At 40.4% G+C, this 26,569-nt stretch overlaps 1 protein-coding gene and 1 long non-coding RNA gene across 6 annotated transcripts in view; one reads left to right on the forward strand and one right to left on the reverse strand.

The window, feature by feature from the left end:
• Window positions 1-17,949, forward strand: part of ITGA6 (integrin subunit alpha 6) — a 45,348-nt gene extending 27,399 nt beyond the window's left edge. Inside the window, exons 8-26 of one of the 2 annotated variants that reach the window (XM_040604322.1) lie at window positions 102-190; window positions 914-1,041; window positions 2,779-2,874; window positions 3,387-3,448; window positions 4,720-4,877; window positions 5,927-6,082; window positions 6,809-6,924; window positions 7,838-8,027; window positions 8,112-8,195; window positions 8,392-8,471; window positions 8,621-8,698; window positions 8,802-8,904; window positions 10,014-10,187; window positions 11,402-11,500; window positions 11,855-11,965; window positions 12,049-12,147; window positions 12,494-12,619; window positions 14,076-14,205; window positions 15,867-15,984. In XM_040604322.1, the coding sequence (XP_040460256.1) occupies window positions 102-190; window positions 914-1,041; window positions 2,779-2,874; window positions 3,387-3,448; window positions 4,720-4,877; window positions 5,927-6,082; window positions 6,809-6,924; window positions 7,838-8,027; window positions 8,112-8,195; window positions 8,392-8,471; window positions 8,621-8,698; window positions 8,802-8,904; window positions 10,014-10,187; window positions 11,402-11,500; window positions 11,855-11,965; window positions 12,049-12,147; window positions 12,494-12,619; window positions 14,076-14,183 (2,057 nt within the window). In that variant the 3' untranslated portion in view covers window positions 14,184-14,205; window positions 15,867-15,984. Of the gene's footprint in view, window positions 1-101; window positions 191-913; window positions 1,042-2,778; window positions 2,875-3,386; window positions 3,449-4,719; window positions 4,878-5,926; window positions 6,083-6,808; window positions 6,925-7,837; window positions 8,028-8,111; window positions 8,196-8,391; window positions 8,472-8,620; window positions 8,699-8,801; window positions 8,905-10,013; window positions 10,188-11,401; window positions 11,501-11,854; window positions 11,966-12,048; window positions 12,148-12,493; window positions 12,620-14,075; window positions 14,206-15,866 lie in introns of both variants that reach the window. The other variant, XM_040604321.1, reaches the window with a different exon arrangement.
• LOC121092782 lies at window positions 1,050-26,556 on the reverse strand. 4 transcript variants are annotated; one of them, XR_005829378.1, is made up of 5 exons: window positions 17,133-17,206; window positions 15,762-15,971; window positions 11,354-11,475; window positions 4,095-4,563; window positions 1,050-1,904 (listed from the first exon to the last, which is right to left on the reverse strand). It is a non-coding gene; the product is annotated as an uncharacterized LOC121092782 (long non-coding RNA). The 4 variants fall into 4 exon arrangements; XR_005829379.1 differs by lacking the exons at window positions 1,050-1,904; window positions 4,095-4,563; window positions 11,354-11,475 and adding exons at window positions 8,919-9,532; window positions 26,455-26,556 and having other exon boundaries at window positions 17,133-17,189; XR_005829380.1 differs by lacking the exons at window positions 1,050-1,904; window positions 11,354-11,475 and having other exon boundaries at window positions 3,882-4,563.
• Between the last annotated feature and the right edge of the window lie 13 nt (window positions 26,557-26,569).

A 26,569-nucleotide genomic window follows, 5' to 3' on the forward strand; every position in this document is an offset into this window, starting at 1 on the left:
CTTTTTGCTAATGCCAGACTTGTAACACCCTACCCTTATTATCATTGCAAACTGCAGAAAGGTTAAGAATGATTTGAAATATTGCAACTTATTTTCAACAGATATTGCAGTGGGGGCTCCGTATGATGGTTTTGGCAAAGTGTACATTTATCATGGATCCAAGAATGGAATAAATACAAAACCAGCACAGGTAACAAAATAACCTTTACTATATATCATCAGTCTTTCACAGAATTAAAGGAATGACTGAGCTATCCATCTTCTCCCTTGCCATTACTATGAAGTGGGGTGGTGGGTATGCAGAAAAGGCCCAGGACCCTTCCAAGATTGCACTGTTGACCAGAAAAATTAGGAATTCTTCATTTTAATACACATTTTTCTTTCTGGGGCAGTCCTTTGCACCAGTAATATGTAGAGAAGGAAAAAGGCATGTAGATAAGTAAGGTTTGTTTTTTTGAAAGACATTTGAGGACTGGAAAATAATCAGCTTCTTTGTTTTCTCTTTTCACAACTACTACTTCACTTTCTTTTTTAATAAGAAATGTTTATGCCTTTTTCTTTTTTTCTTGAGGACCACTGTGTTCAGTCGGCAAGGTGAGAATGGAACTTGATTACACTTCCTAGAATACTTTCTAGAATGCTTTTTCAGTTTCAGGTGCCTATACTGCACAAATACTATGAGTAAAGACAAGCTAGGCAACATTTCTATGCAAAACAGTCGTTTCTGGTACTCATTGCTATCGCAAAGTAACTTCTTGGAAGAAAAGCAAATCATCTTGGCACTTCGGTGTCATTTACCTGAACACAGAGGTCTCTCTTTTGGTTTTTTTCTGGCAATAAGACAATGATGTTCACTTACTTCACTTTTATAGCTTTCAAATGTCTGAATTCCCTCAATCTGTTTGCTCTTTAGATTCTCGATGGTGAAAAAACAGGCACCAGATTCTTTGGTTACTCTATTGCTGGAAACATGGACCTGGATAAAAATTCCTACCCTGATATTGCTGTTGGTTCCCTTTCAGATTCTGTATCTGTGTTCAGGTATTATATACAGAACTATAACTAATTACACCAAAGTTTTGGTTTTAGTTTTAGTTTTTAAAACCAAACTGCTTAGAGGTAGCAAAAAGGTGCTTGGCCTGGAGTGTATTTTTCCTTCTAGAAGTTGGAGGTTCCATAAATTACTTTGTTACTTTATCCCTCTCCTCTTATTGAGAAGCTGCCTTACAGGCAGTGCAGGGTGAGGGGGTGAATGTGGACAGTCACTGTGGAGCGCTGATGTGTGCAGTGCATCTGTACCCCAGCTTTGTCCTGTGGTCGCATACTTGGATGCCCATGTCTTTGGATGGGATTAAGGGTGATAAGTAATTCTTTTGCCTGCCTTAAGGAAGAAGTTAACTGATACATTTGTTAGAGCTTTTTGTCCCCTGCTGTTACATAAATCTGATTCTGCTCTACTGAAAATAGAATAAAACTAAACCAAACCCCTCTTTTTGTAGCTGAGGATCCAAAAGCAGTGAGGCATACAGTCTTGCTGAGGTTGCGGTGGGGTCCATGAAACAGTTCTGAGGAAGCCCTGCAGATAGGGTCCTTTTGGATTTCCGTAGCACATGCCTTAATTGGAGATGAGGTCACAGCCTTTTGCAGACCTCTGCTTTGTTTCCAGTTAATGTACTGTTAAGCTGAATCACTAGTAAGGAGCAGGAAGAGGACTGTCTCCTCCTCAGAGCTGTGAGTGCTGCATCAAGTTCAGGTCTTCGGTGGTTGCTGTCAGTCCCAGAGGAGGAGAGGCAGAAACTCCAAACTGCTTATCTCAACTCTGGGGATGCAAACAACTGCCTTTCAAGCAGAACGACCTTTCCTCCAATTTCTTTGATGATCCCATCTCCAAGGGTGTATTCTATCTGTGTACATAACTGAACCGTTCTTAGATAACTCTGAGACAACACCCAACAACAAAAACAACTCACATTGCTTGTGGAAGAGAACAGAGTAGGTGGAAGGAAAGTCGGTTAGTTTATTAAGTGTTCTGCTTACTCAAAAGGAGCTTTAATAATTTAATAATACAAAAACTTCTACAGAGGTGAGAACAAAAACCTTTATGGTGGCGTGATGGTGCCAAACAGTGAAAAGGGTGGGCCCAGTTAAAAGAAATTTGCTAGAAAAGGAGGAGGTGGCTTAACCGGCCACTTTAAACAAGCCTTAGATGCTTTGATGAGGGTGGGATCAGCTCATTCATTTGTTAGTGTGAACTGTGTTTTCTTGTCCTTTCCAAGAGGGAAGAGAAGGGAGAAGCTGTCAGGCTGAATTGTGGATACAGCCCTACTTACAGAGGAGTCAGGAAATGAAAACATTGCCCACAGCAACCCAGGCTCCACATTAAAGTTGTTGCAAACATTAATCTGAATGAACTTTAGTACCTACAGTTGTTCACAGGGGCCGAATTACCATTGTGGTGGGAACCATGACTTTGGATTTTCTGGTTCTTTAATGTGTATAAAATGACAGCCGCAACATGACATTAACATACCCTGCTTCCCTGTCAGGCATTTAATACAATTGTGTTTTGTGACTTTCTTTGCTTAGCTATAAGTAGTTTAATTTTGTTTCTAACCATTATAAAAGCTAAACTATGTTTCTTGGGGTGTCTTTGCTGCAAATCAGCGCAGGCATGGAGGGCATCTGGGATTCACATGAATTATTTCATTAACCTTAACAGAAACTTTTCCTTCTTCTTTCACCCCTTCTTTTCATTCCCCGTTTTTTCCTCAAATGAAGATCTCGGCCTGTGATAAGCATCAGAAGAAGCATTACAGTACAGCCTGACAGAATTGATCTAAAGAAAAAGAACCCTGAGGACCCTAGTGAAATATGGTAAATTAAAAAAAACCAAACCAACAAAACAATATCAGAATCCTCGGTGTATTTCAGTTAGTGATGATGTTAAAGTGACAGGGATATGACAGTCTTGCAGGTTAAGCAAATGTATCTGCATGTGATCATACTGACTTCCTCAATTTGCTATGACTACTGTGCTAAAGACAAGGTGTGGAATATATTCTGTTCATAATGTCCATTTTTGAAAATGTCACTTTGCCACTTAAGTGACAAACTTTAGTACTTTTAACACTTTCAAGTATCTTAACTTGAACAGCTTTCTCATGAGTAGATGCAAGAGCAAATGCCAGAAAATACTTTTTTCTTACAGCTTTATCAACCATTTTTTCTTGCTTTGTAATTCAGTTTAGTAAGCAGCAAATTACTGTTATAGCATGAAAACCACAGTCGTAAGACTGACAGTATCAGACGGTGGACTATTAAAACTTTTCAGTCTGTCAGACCATGCTGTATTGAAGTGAATACTAATTTCTTGACAATTTTTACAGGATGGATGTGAAAGCATGTTTTCAATATACTGCAAACCCCAGTGATTTAAACCCAAGAATAAGTAAGTTTTGAAGAGAAATATTTTTGATCTGTTTATCACATGGTTTATTTTTTGTTTTCTTCCTCATGGAAGAATAGAACTGAAATTATAGTGGCTTGTCTGGGACTGTGGCTGTCAAGTTTAAACTGTGACTCATTACTAAGGTCAGTCAGCTATCACGCTATCTGTATTTAGAGTAATGTATATTTAGAGTCATTCTGGTGTGTTAGGAGTTCTGTGGGGGACAGGCTGAAGTTTTACAGGTAATGCAACTGCCAGCGAACAGCTGCCACACAGACCAAAACCATTTTGCCTCTCTAGGTTACTGCTGCTGAAGAAAACAGTTCTAAAAGCCCATTTTAAGTATCATTAGTAAACATTATTTCTTACTAGAGTCTTACCCTAGAAAACAGCGTTCTGTATTCATGAAAATGGTTTTGTAGAAATCAGTAACTGAAATAAAAAAAATCTTTTTATTAACAGAAGCCTGGAAGACTGTGCCATAAATATAGTTACAAATGTAAAGTGTTAGTTTCTCATGTCTCCTGTTTTTCTAGTTACAATGTTGCTGTTACTACACATTAGAAAACTGTAAGATTTTGAGATGAAATGAGAAGAATTTTAAGCCCAAACCTCTTTCTCCTCCGGTCTTGATGTTCTCACTTACTTTTAAAATCCATAGGATGTGCCTGAATAAGGTCCTGGTCCTTCAACAGGTCCAGTGCTTCCAGCTCTTGGCAGGCAGCTCACCTGTGCCTGTCTGCGTGCTCCTGAGCCCTGGCACACTTGGTGCTGTTCCCATCCTTGCAACATTGCGCTGAATACAGAGATGATGAAAAGAGGCACAGAGTTCAGATCTATCAAAACATGCCTCGGCATACAACTAGAAAGCTCTAGTCACACTTCTGCTTTCAGTATTAAAATTAACAGCGCACCTTGACCTCAAAACCCTGCTGGCTGCGTAGGTGCCCTTTGGGACAAACCAGACATGGGTACCGAGGTCCGCGTCTCTGCCCTGCTGGCTCCGCAGCAGCCATTCCAGCTCCAGGGGGTGGGTTCTCCTGGGATGAAAGCATTTGGCTCAAAGTTCCCTTCAGACACACGCACAGGGTACCCTCACCTGGAGAGGGACAAAACTGACAGATGGAGAAGGTTTTGTAAATAATGAAAACAGCTTGTGAAGCCCAGCACTGGCTGAAACAGTCCTAGAATAACGTTGTAAGATAATACCTGTTCTTTTTGATAAGGTAAGGGTTGTTTTGTATACTGACCTACTTTATTTCTTCATATAGAGATCAACTATACATTTGAAGCAGAAAACGAGAGGAGGCAGTTAGGCCTGCCGTCCAGGGTACGGTTTAAGGACCACCTCTCCGATCAGTTTACTGCAAGTACAACCCTAAGGGGGCAGAACTCAAAAGAGTGTGTGACAACCAAGCTTGTACTGCAGGTAAGGCAGCGTATTTTATTTTTATTCCATTTAGATACATTTGAACCAAAACCATGCTCTTTTTTTTCAGCCTCATGGTACCTTTGTATGTAACTCAAAAGTCACATGAAATAAAAGCTTCAAAACTAGAAAATAGCTGTAGTTAAGTAGCACCTTACTACTCCCTGCACACATGCTGCTTCCTGTTGCCTTTCTCACAAAGTGTGAATAAAAGCTGTAGCCACTGCAGCATGCTCTGCAGGTCAATAGAGCTGAACTAATTTAGAACAACAGAGATGGAATAAATGCCAAAAATGGAGAGCTGTTTCCAACAGAAGTAACTTATAGAATTTAACAGTGTGACTGGCTAGGAAAAGAATTTTAATCCATGGGTTTCAGAGGGGATAAATGGGCAGGGCAAGAAAGCTTGCTATGTGCTGCACTGGCCCTTCAAAGTGGCATTCCAGCAGCTGCTGAACAAATTCTCTATCTGTGGCTCTGCACTAGTGAGCCAGCCTCCACACTTGCTTTTGACCACAGCCAATTAAAGAGCTTGAAATTATGCAATAGGATCATAGAATTGTTTGGGTTGGAAGGGATCTTAAAGATCGTCTCATTCCAGCTGCTGCTGAGGGCAGAGACACCTTTCATGAGATAGGTTGCTCAAAGCCCCATCCAGCCTGGCCTTGAACACTTTCAGGGATGGGGCATCCACAACTTCTCTGGGCAGCCTGTTGCAGTGTGTGATTTTATTGTTGTAGTGTGAATTTCCCTTGCTCAAGTTACTGTCTGTTGCTCCTAGGAATTCTTGAGGGTGACGGAAATCATGAGGTTGGGAAGCCATTTAAAAAAACCCCAAAACACCAGTAGGGCTGGGCTCCTTGTGTTCTTGCATGTTTCTAGAAAATGCTGCATTTCTATATAGTGAATGGTTTTAATACTGCAAAATGTAGCAAAAAAGACTTTTTGCTTTATTGCTTGTTCTAAAATCTGTATCAAAAGCTAGTCTTTGTGCTGTTTTTTCTTCTCTGGACTGTACACTAACTGTGTCATTTAAAATATTTTAACAGGAAAAAATTAAAGATAAGCTACGCCCTATTCCAGTATCAGTCAGTGTTAAAGTTGCTGGCCTGGAGTCTAGCTCACCTTCCACACGAAAAGAGAGAGCCCTTCCGGATCTTATACCAATTCTAAATTCAAATGAATCTGAAACAAAGACCACAAAAGTAAGCCTTTGATATCACATTTTCCCATAAAGCTGCACGTTGTTACATCACTGAATTTTAAAGACTGTAGAAAGCTAAATTATGACCGAAGGAAATACCTGGGGTGGCGCTGGACTTGTAACTAGTGGCTTAGATTTTGTATTTTGTTTAGGAACTTATTACAAAATTTTAGGAACTAGATCCTGTTTCTTTTGCAACAAAAGTGAAGATGGTATAGCTGCTAGTTTTTTTTTTCCTCTGCCCGACAAGTTTAGGAGGGAATGGACTTTGGCCATCATCTCCTGCTGTGAACACTTGCCCCACATGACAAAATAATGCACAGTCTAATTCTTCCATGCTTAGGGTGCTGCGTAACAGTGTTAGAGCTCTGCAGCAGTGAAGTAAAAGAGAAGGAATATCTCAGGTAAAAGATCTCATTTCCTCAATGCTCATTGAAGAATCAGCCTTAAGGATGTTTTTCCTCATTAGAAGTGTACCTCTCACTTAGAATTATCTAACTTTGCCCTTGAGTCACATTTAAAGTTCTAAATTACCAGCTTCAAGGGCTGTGTCTTACAAAGGAAAACTCTACTGACAGTCAAGAAGTAAAGAGTCAGGTTAAAATCTTACTCTACCCAGGAAAGCATCTCCTGGTTCCCTGTAGATGCTTTATGCAGTGCACATCAGAAATCTTGTTCTAAGCTAGTATCATGTGGCATGCAGTAAAAGTCCTTTGGTTTTATTTAGGTGGAGTTCTTAAAAGAAGGATGTGGAGAAGACAATGAATGTCACAGCAATCTGAAACTTCAGTACCGGTTTTGCGCTAGAGAAGGAAACGAAGACAGGTTTACTTATTTACCGATGTAAGCCTTGATTAATGCATTGCTAAAATTCCAGTTATGAACAAGTGCCTAAAAGAACTTTTAGGAGAGGATTTTGGGAGGTAGAGCAGCTTTGTTCCGTTAGTCTGGCAAACACAGCCCTGTGTAGTAGTAGTGCTGGTCTGTCAGGGTGAGGAGGGTGGGGGAATGGGGATGAGCTTGGTGGGTAAGAGTCAAAGGGATACAAAGTTGGCACAACTGTGCACCTGTGGGCTAAAAGTTAGAAAAAAGGTTTCTAACCGCTGGAAGAATAAGATTCTAAACCAGCCTTGCAAGTAGTCTGTCTGCAATACTGTTAACTATTTTTGAGATGAAATTCGATTGTATGACAACATGATATACTTATAGTCTGGTAGCCTGAGACAAGCAGTTACAGAGAAGGGAACAGAGAAATCAATTCATCATAATGCACACCTAACACCCTGCTGCATCCCTCCCCCCGGACGGCTAGTGAAATGAGAAAAGAGGTGTAAAACAAACAAAAGGAAGTGAGGTGACTGACTGTTGACGGTCACCTTTAGCAGTGAGTGCCACAACCTGACTCGGAAGCCAAAACCACATATACCTTACAAGAAAAAGTAGATCAGTAGATTTATTCAGAGAAAATTCATGCTATTAAACATAAGTCAGATGCAAGTGGCCTTTCAGAAATACTATGAACTCTTGATTACTCGAGGAGTGTACCAGTTTGTTCTATCCTGTCAACTTCGGGTCACTTTCAGAGACAAAATACTGGTCTGGGAAAAAAACCCTATAACCATTCATGTGTTTGTGGTCTTACAGTAGCTCTTCCCTGATAGAGGGAATTGTATTTGGATAAACCATAGTGAGAAGCAAACTTTCATACATGTTTGTTTTCCTAATGCACGCAACCCTGTATACTCCATTTCTGCAGTGAAAACGGCATGCCAGTGCTTGTGCTGAAAGATCAGAAGGATATCGCCCTGGAAATAACGGTGACGAACAGTCCATCTGATGCAAAGAATCCACAGAAAGATGGTGAAGATGCATATGAAGCTAAACTAATTGCAACTTTTCCAGACAGTCTGACATATTCTGCATTCAGGGAGATGAGAGGTTATCCTGTAAGTATTTTTAAGAGAAAAGAGGTTCAATTTTTAAAATATTTTCAGCATATTTTTACTTCTAAATGTATTCTGTTTAATCAGGAGAAACAGCTAACATGTGGTGCTAACCAGAATGGTTCTCAAGCGGAGTGTGAACTTGGAAATCCTTTCAAAAGAAATTCCAATGTAAGTTGCACTGTTCTACTCAAGCTATACAATCCTGATTGCATGTGTCCAAAGTTTCTGTGTGTCATACCTGGAAATTTGATTTGGATATGTCCTTTTAACTCTAGAGCTTGATGGTGTATTTCTTACAGTATTGCATGTATTAATACATTTTATAAAATTTTTACATATTTCATGGATGTTCTTTCTTGTCTAGGTAACCTTTTATCTGATCTTAAGTACCAGTAAAGTTAATGTTGATACAACAGACTTGGACATTAATTTGAAGTTGGAAACGTAAGTTTTCTTTGTGTGTGCACGCTACGTTTTTATATACAGTTGTACACATTTTGAATTACCTTGTTCGGTTCGCAAAAGCAATTTCACAGTAAAGTGGAAACTGCTAAATTTGTAAAATAAACAGCATTGTTTCCTTTTCCTTGTAGAACAAGCACTCAAGTTAATTCGACTCCAATTACAGCTAGTGCTAAAGTGGTTCTTGAATTGCTTTTATCACTTGCTGGGTAAGTGTTGATAGCGTAACAAACGGGGGGGCTGGGGATGACAGTTTTACTGCAGATTTCATTAAAATCTGATTTTTCTCCTTCCCCACCCCCAACGGAAAAGAGTGGCTAAGCCTTCTCAGGTATATTTTGGAGGTGACATCGTTGGTGAGAGTGCTATGAAATCTGAAGATAATATTGGAAACCTCATAGAGTATGAATTCAGAGTGAGTAGTTTAGATTAATGTCAACAGCTGCTTTTAATCAAATGAACAGCTTCTCTCTTTAGGCATACAAATACTTGGAAAAGTTGCTGGATTTGAAATTGGCTTTTCTTGTCCCCAAATGCTGACTTCCTGATCAGAATATGTAGTCTAACTGCAGAACAGAGCTTCTTTAGGCCTTGATGTTTTCCAGTCCTGTGTTGAGGAAGTGTCCTGAGGCTGGCTGTACGCATTTTTCCAGAGCAGTTCGTGCACACTCAGCCATGCAGCACAAACCCCCGTGCAGGCAGGGAACAAAACTTCAACCCAGAAGCCTGTCTGTGGCATGTCCTGGTGTGAGCTGATGCACACAGGCAGGGAGTGTACGTGCTTACTGCATGCAGGACTGAGCAGGTACAAGATGACACTGCAGGAGCCACTGTGAATGTGTAGGTCTGTTGCACTCTTTTGGTCTTCCGCCTCACAAATAAATCAAGAAGGCTGAGAGAGACGGTTTTGGTTCTGCAAAAACTGTTTATCAGCAAGAGATTTGCTTTTTCTGCATCACTGATGCAAGCCCTGCTGTCTTTGTACATTGTAGTTTGTCAGGATTCATGTCCATCTCTTTCAGTCCTTCACTTCCTTCTGTTACCTGCATGCGTGTATTAAAGTAGACACAGATAGAATATCTGTTTTAGAACTTGCTGTCATAAATGGTAATGCTAAGAAAGCAAAAAAATAGGTTGGGAAATAACTCCCGTGCTTTAGAAGAGCAAGAGCTGGTTATCTTTCTGTGTCAAGAGTTCCTCATAAACTTGCAATTTGCCTCAGTAACAGAATTATTTGTTAACTCTAAATTGGAGTTGTTGTTTCACATTAAGATAGATTTCTAAAAATCAACAGCTTAGAAAGTTCGCGTTAGACAATTTTAATACTTGCATGTTTAAACTCTACTTACTTGCTTACCCAAGTGTGCTAGTTCCAGTATATGCTTTGCTTTATACTGTCAGCTGTCTTTCATCTGCCTGTTACCAGTGTGGGCTTAAAACTTGCCCAAGTCAGTAACAGTTTCAATCAAGAAGAGATTATCTTTAAAAAGTATTTCAGAGTTTAAAGAATGTTTGTTTTAACAGGTAACTAACTTGGGCAGACCACTGAAAACGTTTGGTACTGCTTCCCTGGACATCCAGTGGCCAAAAGAAATTAGTAATGGCAAATGGCTGCTCTATTTGATGAAAATAGATTCCAAAGGCTTGGAAAAAGTCTCCTGTCAACCCGAGAAGGAAATCAATAGTTTGCGTGTTGCGGTATGTTACCCTCTCTTCTGTTTATGAATTAGTACAACATGAAGGCACTGCAGCATGGGATAGCAGGGTGGAAGAGCTTGCTTCCAGTTGGGTTTTGGGTTTTTTTTGATTTTTTGTCTTAAGCAGCTCATAAGCTCAATACATGAGCAATGTGTCAAGTAAACTTATCAGGAGACTTAGTAACAGTTAATGAAGATAATATGCTGAAATGGAGGTGCTGTATCATGGTGACTCTTTTTGCAGTGGGCACTGCTGTCATATGTTCTTACAGGATGACACTGCTGATTGCTTTAACAAATTTCATCAGCGTTATTGAAATCTGATCGAATTCTTACACAGAAGACAACGAACAACAGTAAACATCTCCCCAGCCTGGGTGAATTCTATGTACTTTTTTGAAGAGAAGAGGCTTGCACTTAAATTTACTTATTTATAACAAATACAAGAAAAGGAATTTCTGAAGCAAGTTTCATAGCCCTTCATTGTGCCTATCTAGCAAAATTTTTTTCCTAAGCCAGGGGTCCTCAAACTACGGCCCACGGGCCCGATACGGCCCCCCAGGGTCCTCAGTCTGGCCCCCGGTATTTATAGAACTCCCCACCCCCCCCGCTGGGGTTTGATGGGGGGGGGAACCAAGCAGCCGCAGATGACTGCCTGCCACTGCATCCACGCGCCGGCCCCCTGGTTAAAAGGTTTGAGGACCCCTGCCCTAAGCCTTTCTTGTCTTTTTTTTTTTTCCTTCATATAATGTTAAGATTATGATTTTCACCATTAAAACTGCAGGCACACAAACCCATTCTTGTTAGATCACTACATTAGTTAGTAAAATTTTCAGTGAGTGTAATTAAATGTTAAAAAACCATGCACATACCTCAGCACAATCTTACTTATAGCACAGTAACATTAATAACCTTTATATAGAACAACAGTGGAAATAACATTGAAAGCTTTATAAATCTAAAACCCTCTTGACCTATTAAAGAACGTAGTCAGTTGACCTTTCTTTAGGTAATCTCAAATTCTAGTAATTGTCCTGAATATATCATTAGAAATGAATGTAGACAAGTATGGATATAGAATGATGGCACTCGTGCTGATCGCGGAACAAGAAAACACTCACTGCTGATTTCTGTGCTTGCAAGGGGTAAGAATGAAGAGATACTTACGATAAACTACTAAAACTCTTCTTACTCTTATTTTTTTCTTCTTTTTAGGAATCCCATAATTCAAGAAGGAAGCGTGAGGTTGCAGAGAGGCAGATTGCAGATGGCAAGACATTTTCTTTATTCTCAGAAAGAAAATACAAAACCTTGGTAAGTGTATTACACTGAGTATAGTCTTGTCAGATACCTCCCACTGCACTTGTAAGAGGGATTTTCTCAGTTTGACAGGGTGCAAGAAGGTATCTCTCTGCTTTGTTTTCATCTTAAATTCAAGTATCGACACTTCTAAAATTTGACTGCTTAGATTATCTACTGGTAAGAGAGAAATAGGAAAGAATTTATGTATAGTTATCTACATAAAATTTTCCTATTGCTGTCAGCAGGAACAGATGTCGGTTCTTGCACATAAATGTGACGCATATAACCCAGTTTTTAATCTCAGTGTTTTAAAAAACAGTTTGTGAGGATGTGCTTTTATTTACATGTAGAAAGTTGTAATTGCAGGACTGCAATGTGAATGCACGCTGTGTGGACATAAAATGTCCCCTGAAGGGTTTAGACAGCAAGGCATCTATCGTGCTGCGTTCCAGGCTGTGGAACAGTACTTTCTTAGAAGTAAGTCCTCTTACCTGCCATTTTTGGAAGGTTGGAGTTCTTTCCTGTTCTGTGTCTAATGTCCATATCTTATTTTGGAACAGGAATACTCCAAAATGAACTACCTGGACGTTGTTGTTAGGGCTTCGATTAGTGTTCCTGCTGCAGCTAAGAATGTTAAACTCACAAATGAAGCTGCTCAGGTAAGCTGAACGTTTAATGCTAACCACGTTGTGGGTGTGATGTTTCCAGCTTATCTCAAAGGGTGGTGGGGGGAAGGGAACCCAAAACATTTTAAAACAACAGTAGCTAAATGTTTACCTGAGTTTTGAATTACTATTTTTACCTTTCAATTGAGTTGGGAAAATTCACTGCCATATTAAAATGATACCAGTAGGAACTTTTTCTTCAAAAACATATTGTAGATGAGAGAAGACATGTTGTTAGATAAGAGATTAAGATTGTATAAATTGTCCTTCCTATTAAACATGGATGCCTCTGAAGTGCTCTTCCCATCCTCATGTATCTCATGTATCTTCTCTCCTTTAGGTGCGTGTTACTGTCTTTCCTGCAAAGCCAGTAGCACTTTATACAGGAGTACCTTGGTGGATCATCTCGGTGGCTATTTTTGCTGGAATACTGATGCTTGCACTGTTGGTGTTCTTACTATGGAAGGTGAGCTTTTATTTGTCTGGCTATTTTTTATTTCCTTGTCTACAACTGACAAGACAGCAGACTAATTAAGCCAATTATTTATTTTGGTTTGTGTTTGGGATTAAAAATAGAGCAAAACTGCCCAAGCCATACATTACCTTTATCTGTTTCTCAGTTTTGCAACATTTGGAATGAAAATGGTTATATGGGAACACTTGTTAAGAAATTTTTCTGTTTTCACATCCTGAGCTCTGAGCAAAACTCAGGACAAGTGTTTGGAGACCATAGTTACTTTGATACAGATGGGTACAGCTAACGGGCTTCTACAGTTAGGTGTAAAACTTCATGTGAAATATCTACAAATGTTAGCAGGGCTTTGTTCTCATAACAATAGGAATACCATTAAACTGACAGTAGATTAATTAAAATAACCAGAAGGTGCAGAAATAATACGTAGCCAGGTGTCTTGGTGAATTTCTGTAGCATCGGTGTTCTATCTTAGAAACCCTAAAGCAGTATGTGTGTATAACAAAAGGTTAGCAATTTCCAAAAGGGGGGAAAAAAAAAAATCAAGTACCTATTTTTCTAACTACTTTTGTTGGCATTTTTACAACTAATTATGGTTCCAAGTATAACAGGGCAGTCCTTTTATTCTTAGTTTTTACAGGCATAGGCAGTTAGTATTTGCTGTTATGGGATAGCAGTAAGAAAGAAGAGGTGAAGAAGAATATGCTATCTAGCACTTTCTTCTGGCGAAAGGACAGCAATTAGCTTTGCTGAGGAGCTACTATTTGCTGCAGGTGACTTTTCACAGGATAGTTCAGGCTTATTTTCTAATAAATGCCCAGCCCCTGCTGCAAATCTTCCTTGATTAATTAAAACTTCGGGTGGGCTCGTAGGTTATATAACGGCTGGTGTTTTACTGCACATGAAAATATATTTTTCACACATGTATGCACATGTAAAATGTGTGTAAAATACTTCTTTTGATGACAAACACTGTGCCATCTTACAAAGGACAAATACAGTACTTCAACATCAGTTAAATGATCAGTTTAAGACAAACGTGTGTGTTATACATGCCAAAGCAGTACTAATTTTGGTTCTACCCTAAGTTTTTGTCTATCCTGTGCACCACTCCACAAACAGGATTCCTTTTAGACTTCTTTTTGCTCTTCACAGCCAGCTTTAATTCCTCTGCACATATTTATAGTAACTTTTCTTTAAAAGATGTATTAAAAATTTATCAAAATGCCTCTAAAATAGTATTATTTACCTCAGGTTACTCTATTATTTTACAGATTGAGTTAGTCCAAGAAGTTCTCAGATCTAGAAACAGCTGAGTTCTTGTGATTTTTGTTTTTGTTTTTTCCTGTGAAGGGATAATGGGAAGACAGTTCACAGACTTAAGTCAGTTTTAATAGGTTTGACTTCTTCCAGTCCAGAAAAATTGACTAAATACCTTGCTTCCTTGTAGTGTGGTTTCTTCAAGAGAAATAAGAAAGATCATTACGATGCCACATATCACAAGGCTGAGATCCATGCTCAGCCATCTGATAAAGAGAGGCTTACTTCTGATGCATAGTATTGATCTACTGCTGTAATTGGTAATTGATGATATTTTTTTTTTTAATTTTTAGCTGTGGCACATGCTATGGTTGTGGTGGCTAATGAAGCAGCTTTTACTGCATATGTTCTATTAACATTTGGATTCCAAACTATCATACTTGCTTGCTCATTCTGTCGATAGATTTTTAGCTTTTGGTGCACGAGAACAAACACAGACGCGTTTACCTTGGTCTAAAAAGCTTCTTGTCTATTTCTTTAGAAGACATGTTGATCTGTTGCAATGGTTTTTGGTCTTTTTTTGATTTACGTTTTAATAGTACAAGTAAGGTTTTAAACTTGAGAGATGGTAATCAACACTGCAGAGTTAAGATTTAAAGCTAAGACTACATGGACGGTAAACTTGCTTTACTAACCTTCGGTGCATGCTAAAAGGTACATGTTGCTTCTAATGAAAGGGGTTTTCATAATGAGAATTTAATTGCTGTGGAAACATCTGTTTTCCTTCAATTCTAAAGTATTACTTTTCTAGGAACAGACTTTCCTCTGCTGAAGCTACAAGATGCGTGATGATTTATGTTCCTAGCAACCTTTATTCAAGTTACTACATGCATGTACATTCTATTAATAAGTGATGCTTGGGACGAGGGGGTGGGGAAGAATTCTTAACTAAAACGTGTCAAAACAGTGTTTAATGAAATCTTAACTAAGAGATGGCTAAAGATTTGGTCTATGCCTTGATGTAATTTTAAAAAAAATTCAGTTCCATGTAAATTCTAATTATATTTAAAAAAAACCAACCCTGACCAACCAAACACAAAAATCCCACCACCCCAACTACTATGAACAAAACCTTGCCACTTCAGCCTCTTTTTTTTTTTTCCTAGCAGTATCTAATCACAGCTGGATGGCACAATAATAAGCATGTAAACTTGAGTCTCTACCAGTCATCCTCTTTGTAACACTGTGGCCATAACTCCATTTTCGTTTTAAAATTAATGTCAGTCCATTCCTCAATATTTAAAATCAGTTTTTACAGTAGCTTTCGATAAAAAAATTGCACAAATAAGCTGTACTAGATTTCACGTAGGGAGACTTGTGTTGTGGGACATTACACAACTTTCAAATTAGGTCTGGTTTTTATCCTACAGCAAACTAAGCAAGACTCATGTTCTAACGCTGCATGTGTAGTTAGTTCAGGTGACAGTAGTGGAGTTGGTGCTTTGAAAAACAAAGCCCTACTGTAACTTTTCTTGAAGGTCCTGGAAATCTTAGCTAAATCATGTCGCCATACAGGAAGACTGATTCAGGAGAAGCAAGCTTTTCTGAACTGTACCTACTTGTCTGTGTAGCATTAAATTCTCTTATTATGTGAATTAATAGCTTTGTAAGAAGACTTAAGAGACTTGTAAAACAAATTTAGAAAAGTTAGTGAAGGGAATATTTTTAAGGTATTAGATTACCACCAGATTGTCAGACTGTGCCATTTTGTCTTCATTGGCTGCTGGAACAACTAACGTAGACCTGCTGACTCACATTTTTACAGCTACACAGGCTACATTTTTGGCCTATGTATTTTTGTCTTCAGTTTGCTTACCTGTACATCTGTCTGTGCAAAGGAAGAATTTACTGCCTCCCATAATTGTAGCAGCACTTTGGCAGCAAATTGAACCTAAACTGTTCTTCTTCTTCTTTGCCCCAGTGTGGGTTCTTCCAGCGTTCTAGGTACGAAGACAGTGTCCCCCGGTATCATGCTGTAAGAATTCGAAAAGAAGAGCGACAGCTCAAAGATGGGAAATGCAAAGACCTCGAGACAAAACAATGGTTCACAAAATGGAATGAAAATGAAAGTTATTCTTAGGGAAAAATTCTTTTCATCCACACAGTTCAGATAAACATCCAGGTTTTCATTAATGGAATACTGATGGAGTTAAACCTATGAACACTATGGACATTCAGCATTTGATTGTAGATATTACTACTTATATTGCGGCTTTTGTTTGCACAGTTAAAATTGCTTCAACAGACTTTATTTGCATTATTTAATTGCCAGACTGCCTCTTTCCACCTTCAAATCTAGCTCATGCTTCATAAGATACTCTGTTGATATGGGGTCTTTCCTGCAAAATATGCAAAACCACTACAGCAGACCTTTTCAGTGATCCTAACCCTCTTCACAGGTATGCAAGGAATGCATGACTAAGGTCAAGACAGGTTCTCCATCCTTCCCTCAATCCATTATAAACACACAGTGGCCTTAACACACTTTGTTCAAGTAAATCTGAAGACCTGCAAATCTACTTTAGTCATGAACTTTGCCTGCTGCAGTAGTTAGGGCTTAACAAGAAGCATCATCTTAAATTACATGTGCAATAGGTCATGTTGCTCAATATTAATTTTTTCCAGGATCAGACTGTGTGATTCTTGTTCACAGCAAATATACACAGGTGTTTTTTTTAAGAGAGGCTTGAATATTAGATGTACTTTTTGTATATATACATTTTAGTCATTTTTGTATTTATTTTTGTTATAAATCACTGTCTTTGACTAACTGTTAGGCCAAAGACTTAACTGAACTTTCAAATCCACTGTGTTTTTGAACTTAGAGTATAAGACCTGAGGCTTTCACTGCATTTTAATAAGTCACTGAAGGTGCCAATGCGTTCTAAAAATGTAAATATTTATTCCAGTGATGTGTATGTGGGCTTTTTATTCCTCGTACTTGTAACTTTATATAATAGAAATTATCAGGTCTTGTAACGCAATTTGTATATTACTTCAGACTATTTAACGATTTGGACACCATACAGAAGTAGGATTTTTATACAGTTTTATACTCACTGCAAGAAAGTGAGAGGTTCTCTGGAAACAGCTCTCCAGGTTCATAAGGACTTACTGTTTGGCAAAAGGCATTGACTACTGCAACTGTTATATAGCACTTGAAGGAGGCTCTAAATGCCTAACTTACCTTAATGATGGGGAGCGGAGTTGATCCATGTTGAGACTACTGAATCCTCTTGAATACCTGAATGTTGATAAAAGTAGAACCATAATGTTGTGTTTATCAGTAATGTAACTATTGTAACATATCTGATAAAACTATTTAAAGAGTTTACTTTTTCACCCATGTTCTAAAGTGTTGGTACTATTTAAGAACAAAGATTTAGTTCACAATTGTTTATTCCATGTAAAACAAAATTCTGCTCAAAAAGTATGCACATTAATTGCTAGTAATTTGAACTATGCAAAAACCTCTTGGTACTTTTTCCCCCCCATAGGGTAAAAACCTGCTACGAGGGCAGTTGGCAACTGTTTTTACTACTAACTTTGAACATACCTTCTTGGAAGGTGTGGTCACCTAAAATGTTATCATTATAGAAAGTGCATTAATTTAATGACTCATCTGTCTGCTAAATAATCTTAGTATGCTGTGACCCTGATTTTATGAACACTTACACACGTATTTAGCTGTTACTCAGTTTTTGAGCTTTTAGAATTCTGTCTTACTTGCTGAAAGGTTCAGCAGCTTCAGAAGCCAGGCTAATCAGGGGCTAAGACTAGTTTGACAAATAGCCTTGGATTTAAAAGCAGGTTTTGGCCTTCGCCTAAGAAGATGAACATCTTAAACAGTGTTAAACTGAAAGTTCTTGAAAAATAAGTCATGTCACTGGTATACTTTTATCTTTTTTTTTTATACCAGCTAGCAATGCTACATCATTCCATGATTAGAAATTACCTGTGGATATTTGTATAGAAGTGTGAAATAAATTCTTTTTTTAATTAAACATTGGTTTGGTAATAGTGATTTATCATAATTAACTGAGCTAAGTTCACTAGAAGAGTAAGCTGAAAGTTGCAAGCTTTAACAAATTGTCTCATTCTCAATGCTGCCATAAGTCTTGGTGTCCTCTGCCATGCAAAGGTAGGTAAGGCAGCTGCAGGAGCTGACGTGCCACCTCACTGAGCAGGCTCTTGGCAGTTTCCAGTGTTGGTAAGTCAGGCATGGAGTATGGCAGAGCAGGCTCTGGCAAACCAAGTGTCAGCTCCTGCGTGGGGCAGAGCTACCCTCTCCCTCCACACTTCACTCACACTGCAGGCTCCCTTCAATGCAAGCAGTCTTCTAAAAGGCCCCCCCTGCCAGACAGGTGTGCCTGGAACTAGGGAAGATGGATGCAGCCCCCATAATTAGTCAAGGGCTTCACATATCTATCTATAGCTAGCAAGTTTGATACTGACAGTCAATTACATTATTGCAGGGTCCAGCTTCAAGTCCATTAAAAAAACCCAAACCAAAAGGCAAAAAGATTTCCGGGGGGCGGGACGACCCAACAGTGAAAACTTGTGGCGTATCTCCATTTTTAAGATGTTGACCTTCATAGGATGCTTTGCTTGTCTTTGCTGAAAGGGAAGACCTTTTGCTACAATGAAGCCTGAAGGTAAGGGTTGACTGGACACATGCTTAGACCAGTGTTTGCTGTTGCAGCTGAGCAGCTTGTAGGGCTAGAACCAGAAGATGCTGCTAGATCTTTCAGAGCACGTCAAAGATGTGGACTCAACCTGCATTTATTAAACAGTTACTCTAACTTGGCATAGCTACACCCACAAACATTTGCCCACCGCAAGACAAAGTAGGGACTGGGAGAAAAATAGCTGATCAGAAGAAGCATAGTACAATATAGTATGTTAGGTTTTATATATGCTCATATTACTATACACACCTAGTATGAGATGTTGTATATACTATATACACAGTAGTACAGTACTATACATAACAGTATATGTATGTTTTATATATGTACATACATATTAACATACCATATTTGCTATATGCAGTGCGTGTATATATATAATCTACACAGACAAACTATATAACCTAACGTACATAAATGGAATGCTAGTAAACTGCAATACCTGCATATACGTTTAACTGTCACAGCACCGGAGAGAGATCTTAGGAGAGAAACTTTCAATATAAGGGACCATCACGGCATAGCTTCACTAACCTGTGCAGAAGTGATACGTGGAAGGAAGAAGAGACAGCGCAGGTTGCTTTGATGTATATGTCAGGAATCAACACGGAAGATGGAAGTGGCACTGAAACGCCAGTCCGCATTCAGAGCGGCCACATTACAATGCTAACACAGTCACTGCAGCAGCATGTCTTAACCAAAATAAACACACACAGAACCAGAAAGCTGCCTAGGTACAAACAACTGAAGTGACTTCTCCCAGCACAGAGTAGGTGATTGTCAGGAGGCAGCTGGACCCAGTGCTCTGAGCCAGCAGAGGCTCATGGACATGCTTTGGGTGGCCTGCCTGGCAGCATGTCCCTGTGTGACAAGAATGCAGGCAGTGTATTTCCCTGTGGTGGCTGTTGGTTCGGGTTTTATCCCAGCACTCTGGCATCTTTAAATCACCATTTGTCTTCCCAAGCCCTGGATTCATAAGTAATACTATACACCTTTATAACCTTGTAACCTTTGCTGGAGCCTTAACCGTGATCCTTGTGAGAAACACACTGCAACTCCTCACTCTGAGATACCACCACAGAAATTGGCCTTAATCCCCAGCCTGAGTGTGATACTGTCACGTGTTTTCCATACTTGAAGACAGTCACCTTTTGTCCTTCAATTTCTAGCTCCGCAAAATGGTTGTTTGCAAGCAGCACCTTTTCAGGGCCATACCTGCCTCAAAGGGCCTAGAAACCAGAGAACTGAGTTTTTAACAAGCTGAGGTGTCTGTGCTGCTGCTTACCTAACTATGGCAGAACAACATATATACCCCTGCTGCTTGCCATTGATGTACAGTGCCAGCCCTTCATTTCCTCTTATCTATCTCAGTGTCTTCAGAGGATAGGGAAGGAAAGGACAAAAAGAGTCAAATACTGTTGCCAGAAGCGTGTGAAATAATACAACTGCTAAATTGATTAAAATAAATGTTTGTGGGATATTACTCGTTTTCTTGAAGCAGAGGGGACCAACAATTAACATTACAGAGCCAAGAAGCATATCATTGCCAACCAGCTTACAGGACAGCCTGTGACTGATTCTAGCTTAGCGAGGAAGAACAACTTAACACCAGCCATCCTGGACCAGACCACAGATCCACCTGAATCAGCATCCCACCTCTGACAATGGCCAACAGTTAAGTGGCATGATGGTGATCCTCTGCTGTTCCTGTTCCCACAAAAAGTTGGTGCTCAACTTCAGTAGCTAAGTGTATTTTTCCTATGGAAGAAAAAACCATCCATGGTAATCATTAAATGTCTTCCACTGCCTTCTGATCTTGAGTCACAAAGTTGTACATGGCAAAAACACACAAACTCCAAAGTTTAATTACCCATCTGTATGTTGAAATAACTACAATTTCATTAACTCTTACAGAACCCCCTCCATATTTTTTACCAACTTTGTTGCCCTTTTTATTTCTACTCCTGCAAAAGAGACCAAAGCCACATCAAACCAATGTAGCCCTGAGAATTTTCCAGCATAGCAAAAGCAGCTGAACTTGCTGACAAAAACCCAAGAACAATGAAAAGCCTTTGTGCTGAGGAAGTATACAAGCTGAAAAGAGACACAGATAGATGGACCAGATGACTGTGGAGGCGTCATAGCAAAGCATATAAGCCACTGAAAAAAAAGGAAGAGACAGTCTACAGATATCAGTACCTGGCAACCTAGGTTTTCTTCCTAATCTATGATGCACCTATTTTGGAGGAAAGGGAGGAAAAGAAAAAAAGCATGAGTACCCGCAGCAAGCAAGAATGGTGACTTCCAGTAAGGGGTTATTATGTATCACCTTAACAAACCAAGAAGTCTTTCTATGGAACACCCTGCAAGAATGCTATGCTTCCAATTATCTTGTTAAATCTTAAATTGGGGGGAAAAGAAAAAAAAAAAAAGTAGTAATTGCTTAGGTTGAAACTTAGGTTAAATGCTATGTTTTCAATTAATCTCAAAGTCTGATTTGTCCCATTTAAATTGTGGATCCAGATGCGTTATAATTTCAGGAACACCAATAAGCAGGAATATGAGTAGAAAAATGCCAAGTGACAAAAATAGTACGGTTCTCCTTTTTGCTTTGTGTAAGAATTTACACAAATTGGCACATCAGAATTCCAGCTACCATCACACTGGATCAGATCAGAGTAAGCCCCCAGAAGATCATCACTGACAGAAACAGGTTTTAAAAAGGAAGGGGAGAAGGGAAGAGAGAAAGAGAATTCAAAACACTCTCCAATATTTTAATGTAGATCAGTATCTGATTGTGGATAACTGGCTAGCTGAAAAAGGTCTCATAGACATAGTCCAGCTGGCTGGACAAAAATGCACATCGCTCTCAGCTTATCTGAAGTAAAGCAAAATACAGTCTTTGGCTGTCCTTGTTCCACAATAACAGGAAGATTTCGGTGGGAAAAGAATGTTGCAGGTGGGAACAGATAACTACAGAAGAGAAACAGGGGTGGACTTGGTATTTAGGCAACTAACCAATAATGAGCTTAACTTTTGTAATATGTATGAGCTAATTATAACAAGGCATAAAAGGTGACTGTAAGAGACAATAAACGAAGTCTGCTGATCACTCATATTGAGTGACTGTGTCTTCCCTCCGTCGCGACAAATGGCGCCCGAACAGGGACCCTAGAGAGGGCTGAACCTGCGAGCCACGGTTCGATGGAGATTCGGGTACCGGTCCTGAAAGCAGCGCAGGAGGCGGAAGGGCACAGTCCCCGCGCCCGGGAGCACCTACAGAGGGTCCCGCCGGCCACGCGTCGCCGAAGTCTCGCAAAGGCTGCAACAGCGCTGACGAAGGTATGGAGAGACAAGCGACGTACGATTCGCTCATATGCTTTTTAGAAAAGCGGAGCGTTCGGGACATAGATTGCAACAAGGCATTACCCGGGTTATTAGCGTATGGGATAGCATCCGGGACCCCCGCGGCAGCGGCGAGCGGTGGCGCGCGGCACGGCAGGCCCCTTCCCGGCCGCGGTTTCTCTCCAAGGCGGCACCCCCGCCCCGCCCCCCCCCCTCCGATCGGCGCCATGGCGATGCAAGCGGCTAAGCGAGCTAACATCTGGCTGCCCCCAGAGGTCAATCGGATCCTCTATATTCGGAACCTGCCGTATAAAATCACAGCGGAGGAAATGTATGATATATTTGGGAAATACGGACCTATTCGACAACTCAGAGTTGGAAACACTCCTGAAACAAGTGGAACAGCTTAAGCTTCTCAAGGAAAAATACGGACTTGATTACAAGCCCACAAAAAAAAAAAAAACAAAACAAAAAAAAAAGTGCTTCAGATGTCACCTACAAGAAATGGGTTTCTGCTTTGAACTAGCAAACATCTCTGTGTTTAAAAAGAAGCCTTTTTGCCTTGATGGAGATAATTTATTCTGTATTCTGTATTTATGCTGTATTCTGAATGTGGAAATTGGTTGGGACTAGGAGGCTGGCTTAAAGGCATTTTGCAAACGGGATTATTATTTTTGATCATTATTGTAATAATAGTTTTTTGATCAAAACCAGCCAAAATTATTTGTAAGCATTAGGCATATCTGAAGAGAATGCCTTTATTTGAATCGGCAGTTAAGGTGTAGTTTAGTCTGATGCTGTGGTTTTATCTGCTCCTGGTGAATTTTTGAAGTGATGAAATCAGAGATACAAGGTATACTAAGAGTTACAAGGTAATAAGGTAATAATCTAAGTAAGGGTGCTGGCTTTTATATCTACAAGTGCAATATGCTTTTATGTAGCAGGGAGAAACTTTAACAATAATGTTGCTTGAGCGAGATGTGCATGTGACAACTTGGGAAAAGGGATATCACAACTGGAGTGCAACAGTGTTTCTATGTCTGGCAGAGCGAAATCTTTCAAGACCTGAGTTTAGACAGTCTATAATAAATTGTTAGTATTCAGAAAACCCATCTTAAGCCTCTTTTGCTTACATAGTGTTATGGAAGTCAACTGCTATTGTAGAGAATTAATGATTTTTTAATACATATTAACAAATACTACTATTTTAACTTGAGGCAGTTGAGTGAGAAGTACTCACGTGTAGCATTTGAGGGAATGTCAGCATAAATCACACTTACAATAAGACTGCATTTTTAATTACTGTACTCGTTAAGATTCGATGATGCCATAAGGCTAAGGCCTTTTATCACGGATTGGTTCTGAACTAAAAGGTGTGTGCACATGTAGATATGCACATTTGTGTTATTTTCCTTAATTGGCTACAAAATAATATAATTAGGTTGGGGACTAGATCTTGGGATTTTACCTATTATACTTCTGTTTGTTAAGGAACGTGCATAACATACAGCACCCATGTAGGCTTGGCTTGTGGCATAGTTATCAAATTTAGCATAGACATTCAGACAGATAAGCAACGTACTCTTCTTGTGTGTATCACCTACAAGCCATTATGGCTTAGTGCGTAAATCTGTATGTAACTGTTGAAAAATCCACTTATGAATGTATATAGCTTAGAACTAATTTCCCCCCTTTGTTAATTCTTTGATATCAATGAGGTGTTCTTCAGAAAATGTATGGACTGGTTGGTTGCATAAGGGCAGTTGTTATTTGGACAGAAAATTGTTAATGATCAGGGATTTTCCACTAAAATATTTGCAAATATTCCTAGTCAAACATCAGTTTGGTTTCTTTTTGGGTTTTGAGCTTGCATTAGTCCATGTTCAGAACTTTAAAATTACCTTTGAATTTTTTAAACTTTTTATATCACTGGAACAGAAAGAGCATCTAAATTAAAGCTTCAAGCTAACTTTATTTTTCAAGTATTTCTGGAATTATCCTTCTGAACTGAGATTTTATAAGTTGGCTGTGTATTTTCCTGTGTTAAAACGCTGTTATTGAAAATGGTCAACCAGGCCTATGTCACCCAAAATAAAAACGGGGGAATTGTGGATAACTGGCTAGCTGAAAAAGGTCTCATAGACATAGTCCAGCTGGCTGGACAAAAATGCACATCGCTCTCAGCTTATCTGAAGTAAAGCAAAATACACTGTCTTTGGCTGTCCTTGTTCCACAATAACAGGAAGATTTCGGTGGGAAAAGAATGTTGCAGGTGGGAACAGATAACTACAGAAGAGAAACAGGAGTGGACTTGGTATTTAGGCAACTAACCAATAATGAGCTTAACTTTTGTAATATGTATGAGCTAATTATAACAAGGCATAAAAGGTGACTGTAAGAGACAATAAACAAAGTCTGCTGATCACTCATATTGAGTGACTGTGTCTTCCCTCCGTCGCGACATCTGATCAGTAGTTTAAACAAGACCACGAATATGCCTTTAGGTAAACAAAGAGGGTTTGTTCTGCTCAGAACACAACATTTAAATGATTATCCACAATTCTTTATCCACAGTTGCTTCTGTGACTGCTCATCCTGCATGATTTTCCCTAAAAGTGCTCGCCATTTACATTATTGAGAATGGGCTCTAGCTTACAAAGTGCTGTGACTTATCTAGCCTCTGAAAGCCTTTGCTACATCTGGCTGAGGACTGCTGTCCAAAAATAACTAGGCAGTAGGCCAGTTTTCAAGGCATGCCTGTAAGTTGAAACATCAGGCAATGAGACAGTAACGTACAAGCATAAAATATGAAGCCAATCCTGAGCCATTGTAAGAAATTGCAACAACTTACAAACACCCAACTTACTGCTTGTAGGCAGTGCTTTAAACTAGTGCTGGTTCACAACTGGTTTTATGCACAGCAGTTCTTAAGTAGGAGTCCCAAACTATTACAAACTTGAGCAGCGTAAGCTACTACTTGGTGCTTCTGGGAGTGGCATACAAGCAGCAATAAAGCAAAAATTGTCTGTAAACTGTATTTGTAGACTTGCAGAGCCAGATAAGCTGTTAGTTCACCCCATTGGCCACCATTCCCTGATCAGAACAGAACAAACCAAAAAACAGGACAATTTTTTGACCCAAGATGCAGGTACTGCCTGATTACAAACCAGATGAAGCAGTCTAATCCTGAAACACAGTTTCATTCTTACCTATTATTGGTGCTTATATTATGTCACTGCTCAGAAAACTGCCTCTAGAGGTAGAATGAATCAATGTTTTCTGTATTTCAATAAAACAACAACAACAAAACCATTATAGTATCTTCATCTCTCTAATAGGAGGCTCCAAGCAATCCGACAAAGCACTGAACAGATTAGTATGACAAACAGCAAAATGATTCCTGCTCTAGCAGAGGCCACTGGATATCCATCCCCGCTATCAGGTCACGGACAAGTCATGGGTACATGGCACATTTAAAGGAAACCAAGCAATATTTAAGAGTTGGTGTCAGAAGATAAATGTATGTGGCAAATACAGGTATCCACAATAAAAGACACAAATTCTATAGCGCCAGATCCACTATTGTACTGTATTGTATCAATTTTGAATTACAGGATCCAATACCTACACTGCAGTAAGTTTTTCAGAAATGCTTAAAATCCCTCTTAACTACCTTTTTTGTTAGTGTTCTGGATAGTTCTACCAGAGCAGGACAAGAAACTATTAAATACCACTGTTTGTTACCTCACATGTTGCATTAGCATCCTAACAACTAGTAAAGTGATTTAGTGTGACATAGAGTCCAAGTACTTTTTAACCAACAAATCCACGCATTCCACTCATGGTCGGGAGTATATCTCCAAAGAGAGAAGCCCTATTTGTTCCTGTATTTTTTCTCTTTTTTCCGATAACTGAAACAAACCTTGCACCCCGGCCCCGCCCCGGTGTCGCTCGCTGGCGCGCTCCAGCCCGGCGCAGGGCGGCACAGGCCCCCCGCCCCGCGCGGACCCGCGGCGCACAGCTGTGCGGTAACGGCTTACCGCCCTCAGCCGGGCCTGCCCTCACGCCGGCCGCCGGCGGCTTTCACGGGGTTCTGGCCCCGCCGGCTACCGACGCCGGGAGCCGAGTGTCCGCAGCCATGAAAGCGCCCCTCGCCCGCCTGGCCCGGCCCCCGCCCCGGCCCGCGGCGAGGGGAAGCGGCGGCACGGCTGAGCAGGGCGCCGCCCGCCCTCCCTTGCCGAGCGCTGCCCACCGAACGAGCAACCTCCCGGGCACCCCTCCCGCGGCGGAGGGCCGGCACCCACGCGTGGGCACCTGTCGGCCTTGCTGCGGGATGGCACCCGCCGCAAGGGCGCTCGCGGCCCCAGCCACCACCTCCTCACACCCACCGGCCGCCGCCTCCGGCCCCCTCACGGTTTCCGCCCGCCTCACGGTTTCCCGCCCCGGCCCCCGGCCCCGCCAGCAGCACCACCGTACCTGTCCGAAGCTAGGCCCCTCCGCCGCCTTCTTCCAGGGCAGCGCCCAGACCCCGGGACAGCGTAGCGGCCGCCCGCAGCGGTGCGACCCTGCCCGCCGTCGCCGCCCTCTCCCC

The sequence above is a fragment of the Falco naumanni genome, chromosome 8, assembly GCF_017639655.2.
Source record: "Falco naumanni isolate bFalNau1 chromosome 8, bFalNau1.pat, whole genome shotgun sequence".
Classification (NCBI taxonomy): Eukaryota; Metazoa; Chordata; class Aves; order Falconiformes; family Falconidae; genus Falco; species Falco naumanni.